At 35.8% G+C, this 17,519-nt stretch overlaps 1 protein-coding gene across 4 annotated transcripts; it reads right to left on the bottom strand.

The window, feature by feature from the left end:
* Window positions 1–1,809: 1,809 nt before the first annotated feature.
* Window positions 1,810–5,575, bottom strand: LOC135649689 (NAC domain-containing protein 78-like). Of its 4 annotated transcripts, none has more exons than XM_065168334.1 (6): window positions 4,981–5,575; window positions 4,689–4,898; window positions 3,250–3,739; window positions 2,987–3,126; window positions 2,753–2,891; window positions 1,810–2,398 (listed from the first exon to the last, which is right to left on the bottom strand). In XM_065168334.1, the coding sequence occupies exons 1-6, from the start codon at window positions 5,458–5,460 to the stop codon at window positions 2,004–2,006; spliced, it is 1,854 nt and encodes a 617-aa protein (XP_065024406.1). In that variant the 5' UTR covers window positions 5,461–5,575; the 3' UTR covers window positions 1,810–2,003. The 4 variants fall into 4 exon arrangements, with proteins under 4 accessions (XP_065024406.1, XP_065024407.1, XP_065024404.1 ...); XM_065168335.1 differs by having other exon boundaries at window positions 4,689–4,895; window positions 4,981–5,572; XM_065168332.1 differs by having other exon boundaries at window positions 2,987–3,739; window positions 4,981–5,574.
* Between the last annotated feature and the right edge of the window lie 11,944 nt (window positions 5,576–17,519).

The following is a 17,519-nucleotide window of genomic DNA, read 5'->3' as shown; positions in this document are numbered from 1 at the left end:
AAATAGTATAACTAGTCATTCATATAAACCTTTTTGAGTCTTGAAAATAGTTTTTCATTCATCTCCTGGTTTAATACGGATTTAGTGATAACCTCGAAGATCAATTTTAGAGAAAATTTGAGCACTAGTAAGCATATCAAAAAAATCCTCGACATGTGGAAAAGAAAATATATACTTGATGGTAATCCGATTAATAGTAACGACTATCGATGCACATCTACTACGTTCTATCCTTCTTTGGAGTCAATAGAGCTAGAATGATACGTAGTCAATATAACTTTTGTATAGTAGATCCATAACTTGTCTATTCAACTTCTTATGTTATTTTGGATTTATCTGAGAATAAGATTTGTTTAGCAAAATTGCTCTTAGAATTAGATTGATTCAATATTGAATGTCTCGAAGAGGAGGCAAGCCGCTAGGAAGTTCTTTAGAGTAGATGTCTATGAATTCCTTCCAAATAGCTTCTACTTCACCATGAATTTTTATAGGCTATATACATTCTTTAGTAGCTAATATAAATATAACTCGATTTTTTTTAGTTTCTCTTAAAACTTATTTAGAGTAAAGAAGTTATTTTCCTACTTTTGGGTTAAAGGTTTAGGAGCAAGCTCTTCTTTATATGACAAAAGCACAATTCTAACTTCATTGAATTTAAAAATATAGGTATTCTTTCTACTATCATGGATAGCATGCCTATCGTATTGCTGTGGTCTTCTCAATACTGTATCGATTAGTTACTCGTACCCTATTATCTTCTCAATTCATGACTTCGAATCCATCACTTTCGTAACCATAGCTTAGATTTTAGAGTGGTAGGTTTCTTGACGTTCAAGCATAGTAAGCTATTCAACTTGTCTCCTTAGTTTTTCAATGTATGCATCCCTTTTATCGATTGCATCATTCTTTCATAATGTCGTCCGCTACCCTTTCTAATTGCCATAAGAAGAAAATACTCTTAACAGCGTTGCAAAACTCTAATACCAAATGATGGAAACAAAAAAACAACTTCCTCATTTTCAAAGAGAACTATGAGGTTTCAAAAATAAGAATTTCCATTAATCTTTCTTCTTTTCCTGTCGATCTAAAGTACATTCAATCCTTCAATCATATGCACAAATTATAATAATGCATATTCAATCCTTCAATCATCTGCACAAATTATAATACATATTAATTTTTCTTCTTTTCATAAATTATAATACATATTCAATCCTTCAATCATCTGCACAAATAATGCATATTCAATCCTTCAATCATCTACACAAATTATAATACATATTAAATTCATAATGCATTGTACTTTGATGGTTTTAAATTTGTATAATTATCTTAAGATATAAATTATTTTGTTAAAATTTAGTTAGATTAAACTTGAAATTTATTATATTGAAACTTGAAGCATTTGAAATACCAACTCATACCTATTCGATCGTAGATTGCCACAAGTTGGATAATTGACAATGCAAACCTTGAATTGGGCCAATCGAGGTATAATTGATGATGCAAACGTTTACAATCGACAATGCAAACCTTGAATCGAACCGTTTGGTCCGGACCACTTGTTGATGAGCATTTCACCATTTGAAATAAGAATTAATCGAAGTGAAAATTGTGGCGGTTCCAACCTGTGGATGAGAAGCACTACGAACACAGATTCAAATGCCTTTCGAGTCATCAGCCTATCTCACACTCATTTGGTTCAACAACAGCATCTATCAACAGTCCGATAAACTATTTCATTTCAAAAATGCAATGAGATAAACACAATGGTAAATTTGCTAATGCTACAAACAGAAATCGAACACAGAAACACAAAGTTTCAGATCATTTTTTGCAGGAATTGCATGGATTGCAAATAGATCCTGACACTTACGACAGCTAGAAATCAGAGTTTGTCATGCAGTGCATTTGTCCCTACATATGAGGCTGTTCCCCCCTTTGAGTTCCAAAAATATGTTTCTGCAGTCAAACAGTAATATTACAGCGTACATAAACCTAAATTACTTGCCGTAAATACACATACCAACTTTGTAGCTAATAGTAAGAACCAGTGCCGAGAGGAAGAAAGGATAGCAGCCACCTCGAAGCAAGAATGATACGGTCCAGTCCTGAATTTTCCTAAATGGTTGAAAACCTGAAGATTTTTTCCTACCTAGATTTTCTGCGATGCTGTATGAAAGGAGAAGATCCCCGTTTCCATTCTTTTGCAAGGAGCAGTGTCCTGTGCTGCTTGTAGCTGATAAGCCATGTACATCGACCATGCCGACTGTGACATGAGTACTTTCTAAACTAGCAGGATATTCTGCAGCAAATGCTGGGGGTGCAGATATTGAGCCCAGCATGTTCACCAGATGACTTGTGATTGTTCTCTTGCCATTGATGTTCTGTTTGATATCTGTACCGAAAGAAGGCCAAGTTTACATTTTGACATTATCTTTTATCAAAAGCTTGCTGCAGAGCCAGCATTGAATAAGAAATTAGGTTTTGAGTATTGACTTGAGTAGTTCGAGTGGCACTTGCAGTCGCTAGTAACACTCAAAACTAAACCCCACATATTACGAAGAATTATTAGAAAAGAACACAGTGAGACAAGAAAATTTTGGAACTTTTAGCAATCAGGAGGAAACCAGATGCTGAACCGGGCCAACCTTGGGCAACTAAAGTTTAGCCAATAATTTTTCTGGTTTAGTTAACCATCAGGTATTTCCTCCTAAAGATGGTAGGTTGCCCAGCAGAAAAACATCCGTACCTGGCGCAACAGGAATGTTCTCGTACTCGTTGACGAACTGATTATCAGTTAGAGGTAAAGCTGGCAATAAATTACCCCCAACATTAGTGTACAGCAGCTCCGGAATTGCCATATTTGTGGTACCATCACCACCATCAACCTGTTATCAAATAGCACAAATTAATCTCCACTTCTACATTAATCGGCTTGTAAATTACTTGTCTATAAACCAACTTCTAAGAGACAAATGCGTACCTCTGAGATAAACTGGCTCGAAGCAGATGAATCTTTATGTTCCAAGATTTCAAAGGAACTGAAAATATCATTCTCTAAGCCATCATCCAATGCATCAAAGTATGCCATTACCTCAGCATCAAAATTAGAACTGTGAGGACCTGCAATGGACGAATATAGAAGTTCATTCTGATATACGGAATTATCATGTCCATTTGCCAGAAATTCACTAGATGCATCATGGAAAACCATGTCTTGGGCATCTTGATATGATGCATAATCACCAGATAGAGTATTCAGAGGATCAGTTGCTTGCAGATTGAAGTTATCCACCACTGGTTCAGCGCTTTGAATTATGGCGTCAAAGAACTCATCATCTTCAAGTCCATAATGTACTCTATTTACAAAACTTGCATGGCATTCCAACAAAGGACAACTGACAAATCCTTCACCAACGGGGTAACTGATGTTCACAGAATCATCCTCAAGGTCGTTAAGCTGCACAAATTCTTCAAGTTGTACAGGATAACTATAAGCAATATCATTCAAGATAATTTGCTCTCCAGAACCACCCGTGAGGGTTTGACTACTCTGTAAATTAGGTTCATAGATACAATCTAACACCTTGTCTGTCAAATTTTGATCATTACGTATCTCTTCTGGGAAAACATCAAGGATATGGATAGGATCTACTGGGTGGCTATCACTACCCTGTCCATCAGTATCCTCCAGACAGAGGGCAGCTCTCCCATTTTGGTGACCCATATGTTTGCTCTGAACTCCATAGATATACATAGAATTAAAATCACGAAAAATGATAAAAAAAGATAAAGCAGATTCACAATCATGAGTGTCCCCATTAGAATAGATAAACAAACAAATTTATATTTATACTGTAAAGGGAATGAAGGTAACAAAATAATTAAATGTTCAAACATATAATGACCCAACAGATACAGACCATAGGCTGCAAAATCAGAATTGGGATTGGCCAATAACAATAAGATTGGCATCAACCGAAGAGATTGGTAATCCAATTTAAAGTTTTTTTTTCTTTCCAAACATGACATGCTCATAGGAAGTTCCCAATCTAAGAACATTTTCTAAAGCACCACGATCCACAATTTACAATTGCCTTATGAACTACAAACCATCTTTATAATCACCTTAAATTCTTCTGAAAATTAAAAAGAAAGGCAGGAGACAAACAATAATTAAATGCAAATTTAGAGAACATCCGTACTCATATTCAGAATATTTCTAATAATTAGAAGAAAAGGGAAGCCATACAAGATTTTAAATTGTTCTCCTTGCAAACTCTGAGACTCTCAGTGTACAACTGTATCAGCAGGCAGGAGCTATTTGGCTGCAAACCATTACAAATACTTCTGCACTGGTAAAAACCTAACTCTAATTATGCAACTCACCATTAAAGGCAGCATTGGCATATTATACTTCACTCGACACATGTTCTTGGTCGGTCAAACCATGAATATCACATATTAGCTTTTAGAGTTTAGATTGTCTACTCATTTAACACTTTGTGCTTGCAATTTATCCTTTCTGACATCTTCATAATGCTAACACTGTGATTTCGCTCCATGTTTAAGAATCTTATGAAAGCTTTACCAGCACAAATGACTAAAGAACGAAATCAATTAAAGAAATGTCTACAAGGTAACACAACAAGCGTGCCAAAGAACATCATGATAGATATTCTTACCTGAAGAAGATCATTGATTTCCATGAACTCAGAATTAAGGGCCTCATTGATCTCAGCATCCCCGCCAAACGGAGTCACAGACAATCCATCAGCAGCCTTCTCATCCTCCTCCTCCCATTCCTCCTCGATAAATGGCGCACCGTATTGAGCCCCATTCCTAGGACCCGCACCGCTTTTCTGGAAGATCCTGCACACAACATACGCATCCTTCTCCATCCCCGATCCCAAGAAATCAGTTCCAACCAATTTCGCGTTATAACAGCACGAGGAATCAGAAAGGATCAACATCTACCTGTGGAATCCCAGAATGGGTGAGCTCGTCGTCCTCAAGGCGGTATTCGTGCATGACCCAGTTGGTCCTGGCGCCATGGGGGGCGCGGCCATCGTGGAACACGAGAGTCTTCTTCATGCCGACGACGCGGCCGCGGCGGTGGACGGGGCGGTCCTTGCCGGTGGTCTTCCAGTATCCCCGGGCGGTGGCGCGGTTGGTACAGGACCGGTTCGGGTACTTGCGGTCGACGGGGCAGAAGAAGTACCACTCCAGGTCGCGGCTCTGGAGGCGGGAGCGGCCGGGCAGCTCCCACGGCTCGCACTTGCACAGATCAACCTCAGCGATGACGTCAATGCGTAGGGGTCGGCCGCTGACCTTGCGCTTGAGGTAATAACCGACGAGTTCCTCATCGGTGGGGTGGAACCGAAACCCTGGCGCAAGGAGGGAGGCCGCAGGGGGCGGCGGCTGGGGAGTGGAACACGAGGCGGCGACGCCGTGCATCGATCGGAGATCGAAAGAGGAATCGGAGGTTAGAACGATCGGAACGAGGGATCCCTCGAAGAAGCATCAGCCTTCGGATCCTTGGAGAACGCGAGGGTTTGCGGGAGAAGCGGGGAAGAAGACAGCGCGAGGAATCGTGCGAAGGAAGCAAGGCAGTGGAGGATGCCGATCCCGTCCAAATAAATCCGTAACCGAAATGTGCTTCTACATCCTGACCGTTCATCTATGGGTTTGATCTCCATCTTTGGTCACGGGAGGTGGCATCGATCCCATTCAAAGAACGTGAGGCTTGGAAAGGATCCACATACGGGCGGACGGACCTTTCTTGGGATTTTGTGGGGCTGAGACGGTCGCTCAAAATTGGGGTTGAGGATTTGGTGTCTCAGTACAGTCCGGTTTCAGGTTGGTTCTCCGAGTGTCACCACTTAAAATTAACACGTACCCAAAATCTACAGTTGGATGAGGTCACTGGTGGGGCCACATGTTACGTTGAGTGAGAAATGCTTGAATCACACAGGTGGTGATGAGGATGGTGGTAATGATTTATTTTGATATGAATTAAGATGTCATAAAAAATAATTTAAATTATATAATATTTGTAGCAATATATTATAATTAAATTTCAAAAAAATATGAATATTTTTAGACTATGATATTCAATCACTAATGATGGATGAAAATGAATACTGATGATTGATTTATTTTAACATATAGTAATGTTTTTATAAAACGATCGATTAATATTTTAATGTTTTAATCGTAAAAATTTTACGACTGAATTTTTATAAGTCATTATTTGTATTCGAAAATGAGATTCACAAGAAATTATTAGATGGGTTCTCACATAATTGATGAATAAAAAAAAATGATATATTTTATGTCATATAATTAATGTTATCTAACAAGTTATTATTTATTGTCATCAAATTATCAGTGGGTTCATAAAAGTTTATCCCTTTAAACCTTAAATGATGATTTTGAGGGTACATATAACTCTTAAATAAGAGGCATTAATTTCTCTACTTCCTAAATGTGCTAATCAATTTCCACATAACAATATTTTTAGGTCATGGAATAAAATTATTTCCAAAGGTGGATGAACACTGAGTCTTGTGAATAAAATTATATCATACTAATAGACTTCTAAAGATGGATGAAAACAAGTTTAGTGAATTATACTTCTCTTGTAATTGAACCAAGACATGAAGTTAGTTTAGAATTTTGATATTTGACAAGAATGTCTTAAAATTAGATTCCACCAAAAATAATGAGCATAAGTGAATCACATGATATTACTGAAAAATGTGAGCTATGACATTTTGATTTTTTTTTTTTCAACAAAAGCATGGTAGGAGCAATATAATTAATTTTGGTATGGAGGAAGATGAACTAACAAAGATTTTGATGATTGATATCAAAATCCGAGATTCAATACTATTTTCACATAAATGTGAATGATTTTGTACCATGATAGCATGATTTCCATAAACCATATGATGCTCATAATATACTTTGGAATATAAATTAAAATTAAAAATGAGCTTAATCGGATATTTTGGTTGTAATGAATTCCATACAAGATGAAATTGTTTTTGAATTATGGGATTGAATTTCATATAAGATGGGCATTCTTTTACAACAAATTTGATCTATTCGCGAAGGAAAAGAAGTTTGTGTGTCATAGAATTTATTTCAGACATCATGTAAAATCGATGAAGATTTTGATAATTTATAACAAAACCTTTAAATTAAATATCATATAAATAAAAAATAGTTCTAGAACATGGCATTAAATCACTTTTAGAGGTGGATGAGCATAAAAACCATTATTAGTAGAGCTCTCATGAATGTTGGCAAGCCATAAAGTTGTACAAAAAGAAATACTAGGTATGTTATCTAATAAAAATATTTATATTTGATGATAAATTCTTCAAATTGAATTCCATCATCACCACTTATCATTATAAAAATAATAGAAATATTACTATATTGAATTTGTAAGGATATATAAAGAATTCTATTTATGCATTTCCCCCCTCCAAACTTAAAAATAGCTTGTATATTCCTCTAAATATTTAAATATAGCATATACATACATACATACATACATACATACATACATACATACATACATACATACATACATATATATTAATTTGCTTGAAAAAATAAAAATGTTTGATATCCAAAACACCCTTATCACTTTCATAAACTATTTATCTTCTTATTTTCTAAAGTTAAATTTAAATGGATAAGTACCAAAATACTTAATTTTGGAGAAATATAATTATGATTGTCAATGAGAGTAGAGAGTTTGTTAGGGAAGATTAATTATAAAGATGTTTGCAAGTTTTAATTTCTGTGCATATACATATATTAAACTTATATACACTAATGTTAATAATAATGACAATAGTAATGTAGTGAACAGCTAAAGAAGACACCAAAAAAGAACAAAAAGACAATTAAAGAAGAGAAAGGATGCATGAGACAAATATCTTTACAATTATTCATCACAAAAAGGAATCATATCTCCTGATTCCATCATATCAAAGAAGGTTTTTTGGATTTGCATCAGGGTATCAATTGAAAGAGACTATTCTACCAAAGCTCCATCCATACTGTTGGCTTTACACAATTGCATCAATCTGGCATTGCCCAGAACTTACTTCCATTAATCCCTGCACATCATGCAAGTCTCAAAATATCACTTGTTACTTTAGACTAACTCTATGCCAGCTTGCATATGTACTTCACAGAGAGAGAGAGAGAGAGAGAGAGAGAGAGAGAGAGTTGCACTTGCAGTCATCCAATTTCTATGGTGGTGATGTTAAATGCTAAGAGAAGTGTGATAAAGGTCAAGAACCTGCAAGATTATTTATTAGTGATATAGGAGAGAAGGTCAGACTGCATTGTTCAGACACTCTGAAATCATGTCAATGGAGGTTGGCCCACTGCACATTATGATCAACATTGTACCTTTTGTTAGGTCCACCTGTGTGAGTGGTGGTGTTACCAGTGATCAGCTTCAATGGCTAATACAACTTGCCTTTTAGCATTTCCTGTTCCCTTTTCATCCAAGCTCAGTCACATATCTCAATGGTAATCCTTCTGCCAGTGTGGAAGAATGATCAGGAACAAGACATATGAAAAGAATCCATGCATGCTGTTCCTGAATGCCTGTAAAGTTAACAGGTTTTCCCATAATATGTATTCTTAATCTTAGTTACAGCAAGAAGGATGGAAGGAAACAGATGAATGGTCAGAAAGCTGACCAAAATCTGCACCAACCTTTAAACTGCTTTGTTCCATGGATAAGCATTGTCATGCACAGAGTTACATTTATTGCAAGTAACCCTAAACGATCTGAATGCCTGTTCATCACTAGTTTGTCCTAGCATCTACTCAGCTGTTATTTCTGATACTTCCTGTATGTTGAAAGATGGCAACAGCATGAACTCGGCAGAACACTACTTAATTTCTTCTGTTCTTAAATTTGGGTACAACTATCTTCTAATCTGAGGGATTCCTATTGCTAGTTATGTAGAAGAGAACAATAACCTCACTGTAGGAAGACAAACAAAAATGGAGATGACTATTAGCATTGACAATACACCAATAGAAACAAAGGGAAGCTTTACCTGAAAATAAGGATATTTACATTGCATAAATACAAATACATAATATTTCCATTTTTGCTATCAAAAAGAAAAGAAGGAAAGGAGCCAATGGTTGATAGTACAATCTTCAAAAAAAAAATCAAATGCAACTAAATGTATTAACTTGAAAGAGCTGCAAATAAGATTTCAAGAAACTGCTGTGGAACTTATGCAAGATGATGTGAACAACAGAGAAATATTACCTCCTGAAAGCAATATATATCTCTATAATGTTCTTGTTCCTGTCCATCAAGAATAGAAGAAAGAACAAGACATCTAATGAACGAAGATGAAATGAGAAATCAATAGAGTGGGCATCTATATTCATCAAAAGACAAAGAAATCATGTGGTAGATGAAAAGCCTACTCCTTTAACAGCATATTAAGCTTCAAAAACATTCAAGAAAAAGAGACTAGAAAGGAAGACTTCTTTTGTGACCTGAAAATATGAAACATTTAGAGGAAAAATGCACGAAAAACTTACCTTAAAGATTGAGAAAAGAGCGCGGAAGCCGCGTGTTTGCTGATGCAGCATCATCAAGATTCTCATTAATCACAACAACTGGCTTGTCCATGTGAATCTTGATGATGCCACACCCGAAAGCACCGACTGATCTCCATGCAAAAAGAAGAGGAAGTTGGTATTTTTTACGATGGCTTAATGCTGAAGGGAGAAGAAAGCCATCCAAAGATGCTGATCACAGGCATGAAATAGAAACAACAAGAAGACACAAGTCATCGCAACAAGTACTGCCAAGATCCATTCCATGCATAGCCCCTCCCTCTGAGCAAGAGAGATACCAGCTGTCGGAGCTTGGAGACAGGTGAAGAGAGATCATAAGCCAGAAGCACACACACACACAGAGAGAGAGAGAGAGAGAGAGAGAGAGAGAGAGAGAGAGAGAGAGAGTACTGGTCATCATATCTAAGGGAAAGATTGCAGCAATCTGTCAAGAGATTATGATCTTTGAAGCTGTTCCGACATCTAAAGAGCTTCAGATAACAAGAACATGGATTACGGCAGTGGTCGGAGTGAGATCTAACTTCCCACTAGAGGATCATAAGCGGCTCAGAAGGAGAGAAGGATGGAGGAGTATGCTGAGAAGGGTTAGGCCTGAGGTGTTCGCATATATATATACACAATTCCATTGTTGCAGAGATCTCTCGCACTTTATGTCACCATTCAATCGATTACATCTATCAATTGTGATCCAATCTAAATCGTACGATCGACTGATATCGTTCCAGACGTGATTGACCAGAAGCTTGTGCACTGTACAATCTACATATCAATAATAGAACACAGTCATTAATTATTTGATTTCCAATCTTATATTCAAAAGTCAAATCCTTTTCGCCTTCAAATACTTAATTCTAACTTGCATAACATATTTCATGTATGAAATTGAATTATGTCACTATCGTTGTTTATATATATGCTGTCCTCTTTTCACTGGTCAATTGTCCTTCATTGGATTAAAGTTTGGTACTCAGTTCGTCCATTATGGATTTCTTGATATAGTGGTGATAATAGTGATGCTGTTGCATAGGAACTCTATCAATAATTCTTGAAACAGTGATGTTTATACATCACTACATGGCACTGAGAGCAATTCTCTGTGAACAATAAACAAAAAGAAAGGAAAGGAAAGGCAAAGAATGGGGGGGATTGATGACAGTTCATCTAATCATCTCCCAAAATGAGAAGAAGAACAGTGAGTGAGGATTATTAGCATATCAACATCAGTGATCTGGAATTGAGGGCCCTTTTTGTTAGGTTGTTCTTGGGATGATATGTCAAGATGATGAGAGTTCCTCTCTAATTGGCTGCTGCTTAGCTGTTGAAATCCAGCTTTGTACAATCTTCATCCTCACAGCTGCTTTCCATGCATTTGCATGGCAGCCTCAGCATCAACTATGGGCCCTTTTCAACCCCAAACCATACTGTTCATGTTCCTTAGATGTTCTTCAATCATGGCCTCCATGCATGGTTGATAAGGTGTGCTGGTTGCAGTTGAAGAGCTGTTCATGCCCCCAAAGGGCAACAGGAGGAGGTACATCCTATGTCTTCATCAAGGACATATCGTCTGTGTTCCATTGATTTGACTGTTGGTCTTAGTGGCTTCTACCTCCACCATCAGATGCTTTTGTTGTGCTTCTGTCCTTGCAGGGCCAACTTCTCATCTTCCTTGTGGCTGGGAAAGACTAAACCCTAAGGTTTTACAGGGGCAACAAATTACTGTGACACCAACATGTCTTGAATCCAACCAAACATCCAGTTGTGTCAGGAAACACACTTTGGCATCAAATTCTCATTCATTTCTTACTGATCAAATGGTTATTATTCTTTGCTTGATTTTGTCATCAAACCTATGCAGTTCTTCACTTTCTTTTATCAAGTCACATTGTTGAGTCTTTAGCTGCATGGAAGGATACTATTCTGAAATCATTGTAATGGAAATGTTATTTTTGTTTTCAACAATCTATTCATGAACAACATGTTATGTTGAGTTGGCAAATTTATACTCTTAAATAAGAAAATTTCTGAGATGAAACACATTCAAATACTTATATTAAATGTGCTACAACTTGCAACATGCATGCATGCATGCTTTCCCCTGACTTCCACACCTCAATGTTTCCTGGTATTGTAGAGCTAAATTGGCAACAGAAAGAAGTAGAGCAGCACAGCCTTGATATGAAAACATAGTACATGCCATGGACAAAAATATAACCATTAAAGTTATTGTACAAGGAATCTATCTAAGATGTCTCCTTACCTAGATTTCAACCATTAGTGGAAGGAGAAATTACACACTTAGAGAAGATTTTTTATGGCATAGGCATGAAGATATAGTGGCATAGTAATCATTATAGTGACTCAATAATGATGTTGATTCTTTAGCTTAATCTAATTTGGCTGCCATGTCCTGTTCTACCTACCTACCTACCTATTCTTTGACCCTTACTATGGGTCTTCTTACCACTTATTATTCTTGGTAAGCACATGCCATGACTTTACTGGTCTATCATTTCAAACATTAGATTGGTGAAATAGAATAAGAGGCCTAATATGAGGCATATACTCATTGGGACAACTGCATGATGGTCCCAGGTAATTAAAGTCAGTTTGATTAGATTTAAGTTAGATTCTTGGCAAAGTTTATGCCCATTATCAATGATGTGACAACACTAAGGGTACTTTGGGATGGTTGGGTAATGGGAGTCAATGAAGTTTCTCCAATTAATTTTGCTCAAGAACTACTAACATAGCTAAAACAGGGTCATCATTATTCTTGTTGTTTGTGTATGAAGAACCTTTGAATTGAGATGAACAACTTGGGCATAGTATATTGACTCTATCAACCTTGATATGTATAGAATTTTGGCCAAGAATCCAATCCAATTTGATTTTTTTTTTTCTCTTATGAGAATATATGGAAGTGAGATCAAGAATTGAGTTTCATGTAAAATTAAAAGCTTAACCTAACTATGTGAGATCTTTAGGCAGAAGTGAGGCTTTGAACCTATCAGGTCAAACTAAATCTACAGAGTTCCAAACAAAAGACTAAATCTGGAAAACATGATCAACATCAACTTACATATTTTAAACACTTCAAAACTATAACAAATGGATGTTCTAAATTGAATGAGGATGATCAGATATCAAATCTGTTAGAAGAAGCTCTAAAGTTTCTCCAAAAGCTTCAGAATGGAACAATCATTTTATGTAATGGGGCCAATGAGAATGTTAATCACACCACTCTCTTCTAGTTAGATGAGGTAGGAACTTCCATAATCTAAAATCCACCCTTTTTCAGGAGTCTTAAGTCTCTCATAGACTATCAAAACATCACTGTTTTGATCTTCTTCCGCGATCTAATGTTGTCGTAATGGTTCCTTCGATGTCGATAATTGGTTTGTTGATCCTCTTTTTCTGCAACAAAACATGGTGTCTTCATCTATTATGACTGTTTCTTTATTGCTAGGCTTGCAAAAGATGCAAGGATTCTTCTTCCTTGATATCTGCATATATGCTGTTTATTTATGTCCATCAACTCATCAGATAGGTTGATGAGGTCTCTAACATCTATATCTTCTTCCATCCTTCACTTGAGTCTTCATCTAGAAATCTTTCCAATGCTAGTTTGTCATCTTCTCTGGCTTTGTTTCTTTGAATCTGTATTGGGAGAAGGCATAGCTGCTATATTTAGTTCAACTTACATGTGTTTAAGTAGATTATGCCATCTAAATATGAGGTGAAGCAGAATACAGATAATTAAACATTGTCAAATCTATCAATTTACTAAATCATATGACCACACACCACAAACAATGTCTGCTAAAACTTCAAATAGATCAGTAAGCTCATGCTATTTGATCAGGCAAATTGGTTGGTCTGATGTGAAGGTATTCTTTTTAGCTCTAATCTAATACATGATCACAACTCACTCAGGAATGTGATTGAAAATTTTTTTTCTGATATTTTTAATCATCTAGTTCATATATTACTGGTAAAAAATTTATAAAATAACAATAAAAATCACTTGTTCTTCAGTTGCAAGATGACAGGACCATACATGAGGCAAAAGAAGATGCCTTTCTTGCAGAAACTGTGTATAATATGTTTGGTTGGAAGAGAAATAGCAGAAATGTTGAGAGTTCAGACAACAAATAAAACCTGAGAAAATTTTGGTAGACTGCATCAGTGAAGCTGTCAATTTCTTCTTTCTCTCTTCTATCCATTCTTCTCTTAGCACATTCACATAGTTATCCTTCAAGGAGGACATGTAATCCATTCACTCAAATCATAGAAATCATGCACCACCATCATCATGTTCAGTTGCCTGGTAATCCAAAGCTTTTCTTGTCATGAACTTGTCACTGTCATTATGATAAAGGTATGCCCCAGGCACTTAGAAAGCACTAAGGAATCTTTTGGTGCAACAGATCTTGCCTTCCACCTGCTCGAGCAAATGCCCAAATAAAGAATAATATGTGATGCTTTTGCTGATGGGAGTCCGCGCCTTCCTCGAGGGCAACAACCTAGTACCATTAGTGTTCATCATTGACACAGCTCACCAGATCTTTTCCTGTGTTCTTTATGGATTATGGTGTCCTATGTTGCCCAACTTGCTCATGTCTTGGACCTGAGAACAGAAGAACAAGCATGTGGATTTGTTAGCATTACAAGGTGATGGATGTACTTGGCAGGCATTTGCTAGTGGAGCCTCCATGCCTGACCTCTCTGACATGTTCTTCTTGTTCATGTAACCTTTTCCCCTTTCCTTGTGAAGGTGTTGGATGTTGGAACAGAAGAACATGGATCTTTTTTTGTTGGCTTTTGCATGTTTCTTCTTGTTGTTTCAGGAATCACCCAATTCATTCACATGGATTTGCTGTGGCAGATTAAAGATGGACAAATTAATGAGCTAACAAATGAATAGTTTGATGAAAGAAATCAAATTTAAAGAAGAATTTCCCCACTAACTTAAGCACAAACTAATATTGTGCCAACAGTTATAAAATATATAATCATCATAGTAACAATTTATTTCTTGATGTCATGGTGTTATCAACACATGAAAATTAGATATGCATAGCCCATATAAGTTTTCATGCAACATAAAATGCATCCAAGCTCTACTGACAATTATGTAACAGAGACTGCACTTACATTAAGCTTCAATCAAAGCTTAATTTTGGAGTAAATGGAAAAATATAATGAAGCTTGGCCCACATATAAACTAGCATGGAAACACTACATTATTGTATATCATATAATTAATTCATTGTATAAAGAGACATAATAATTTTTCTTACTATCTATCATAATAGATATTTAATTGGGTCTCAATTTCACATATTCTAAGGATGAAACATATATTATATTTGTACACATAGGTTTAATTTCACACACTACAGTTGAAAATTAATCAACATAAATCAGTGTGGGTATTTTGGACCAAGTAAATCCAATCTACTGTATAAATATCCCTTTTCTTGTTTTGATTACTAAGTAATTGAATATATGTTTATAATTTAGCCCAAACATATAGGAGCAAACCAAGTTTTGGGTTCAAACCCAACCCATTTGATGTAAGACTATCATACACTGAATCCAAAATTGAACCCTCTTCATTTGTGTGAATCCAAAACATAATCCATTTGATATTTTTTCTATTAGTATTCCAATTATGCTATCCTATTTTATTTGTTTAAATGTATGTTGCATTATGGTGATGTTGTGATTTTTATTGCTTATAAATGAAAAAAAATAACACCAAGTAAAAAGAATTTAACAACACAAAAGTGAATCTTTTTTCTTTTTGGGTATTTTGGTCTTATGAGATTTTAAACTCCATTTTCTTGTTTAATTGCAATAGCATATGAGATATTTAAACAACAATAACTTGAGAACTTTTGAGTCTAACATTCGCAGTATCTTTCCTTCCTGAGAGATGTTTCTCTCTTTCAGCTACATGAATGAGAGTTGTGATCACACCAAATGAAGTCTTGTGTTTTCTTCTCCTATCTTTTGATTATTTGTGCTGAGAGCAAAGGCTTGATGAATGTATTGAGCTGTACTTTTAGCCATTGAGAACTCTTAGTGATGTTAGAAATGTGAGAGGATGATTTGCATGGTTTCACTATTTCAAATATAGGTTGATTAATGATGTTCATACCCCACTGGTTATAATACCTTATGCACCTCCTTACATATAATACATTCAACAAAAATATATTTGAAGTATGTGACATGATTTAATCCCTTAAGCATAATGCCTCTGTTCATGATAAAAAAATTTTGAAATACCCAAAATGATAGACTAGATAGAAGCATCCCCCTTTATGATGCATCTATCTTAAATTAAAAACTATTCAAATTATCTGACTCAAAATAGGTTAAAACATATTATTTTTACATGACGCAAAAAAAAATATCCAAGTCATATGATGTAATTCAAAATATCATATTATCATGATGTACTCGAGAGTAAAAGAGTATCCAAAATATATGATGTAATTAAAATATTATATGAAGTGTTCGATGTGGTGAACCAAATCAAAGTATTTCCTTTACCTATAATACATTCACTTACGGTAAAAAAAAATATGATATGATTGACTTGTAAAAGTATTTCTCTAGCCCATATTTTACTAAGATGAAAAAATTATTTAAAGTACCTAAGCAATCAATATTGCCCAAAGTGACACCATTATATATAATTATATTTTTATGAAAAAAATATCCTAAGTATCAAATATAACAAAAGCAACGATCTATATTTTATTTTGTTAAAGTTATTATTATTCAATCTCAAGCTTAGTGTAGCATAAAACTTCATTCATTGAACGTAGAGAGAGAGAGAGAGAGAGTGAGATTTTCAATCTCATGTTTTAAGCACACCAAAATACTTCGAAGTAAATATATCGTATCCACAAAGCTTCACTTGCTATCTTTCTTCTCAATCCACTCCAGCAGCATATCCTCCAACACCTTGTCATCCAAGTACTCCAACACGATCACTTCCCTTCCAGCGAACGACGAACTCGGGGGAAGATGCACATTGGTGATGGTGCCGAGTTCATACTTGGGGGTTGTCACTGACGGGGTCATGGATGTCTGTGTCTTACGTCCCCCACTGTCGCCTTGGCATTTAGCCTCGCCCGCCTTCTGTTTCCCTTCTTGCATGAGGAGAAGCTTGCGATGGAAGGTGGCTTTGAGCTACCATGGAGACATTTAAACATGGAGGGATAAATATAGGAGAGTATAAATCAACATATCAGCGACAGGTGACGGTGATGTGTTCGTGGATCAGTCAGGGCTGTGGAAAGGTCAACTACGTGATCTTGAGATTCAACCCCCCCCCCCCCCTTTGACCCGTGAAAAGGTCAACTACCTGATCTTGAGATTCAAGCCTCTTTGACTTGTGATACGATAATTATCTCTTACCAATTAAAATCCCTCTCTAATTCCTTCCTTTTTGACCTGTATTGATCTTGAGATTCAACTGTACTTCCGATACAATAATTATTCGCAACCAATCATAATTCGAAATCTCTCTTCCAAAATCACAAAGCTATAGCAAGGAGCAATATACAACTGTGTACTTCATGGGAGAACAAGCAACTATGATAAAGTCATACTGATGAATCTATAAAATAAATACTATGTCTTGTAACCTTAGTTGAACAAAAAAAAGGAAGGAGATCGTCTCGTATTACGCATGACGTGAGAACATTCTATTTATTATACTAAATATTTGATTTTATATATATATATATATATATATATATATATATATATATATATATATATAAAGATTGTCTCATACACGTATAAAGAAATTATTGTTAATAAGGATTTTAAGAACAATATTATAGTTATAGGTGTAA

Source organism: Musa acuminata, chromosome BXJ3-9 (assembly GCF_036884655.1).
Source record: "Musa acuminata AAA Group cultivar baxijiao chromosome BXJ3-9, Cavendish_Baxijiao_AAA, whole genome shotgun sequence".
Taxonomy (NCBI): Eukaryota; Viridiplantae; Streptophyta; class Magnoliopsida; order Zingiberales; family Musaceae; genus Musa; species Musa acuminata.
Note: the sequence above shows the minus strand (reverse complement) of the source record. Positions and strands in the feature narration are given on the sequence as shown.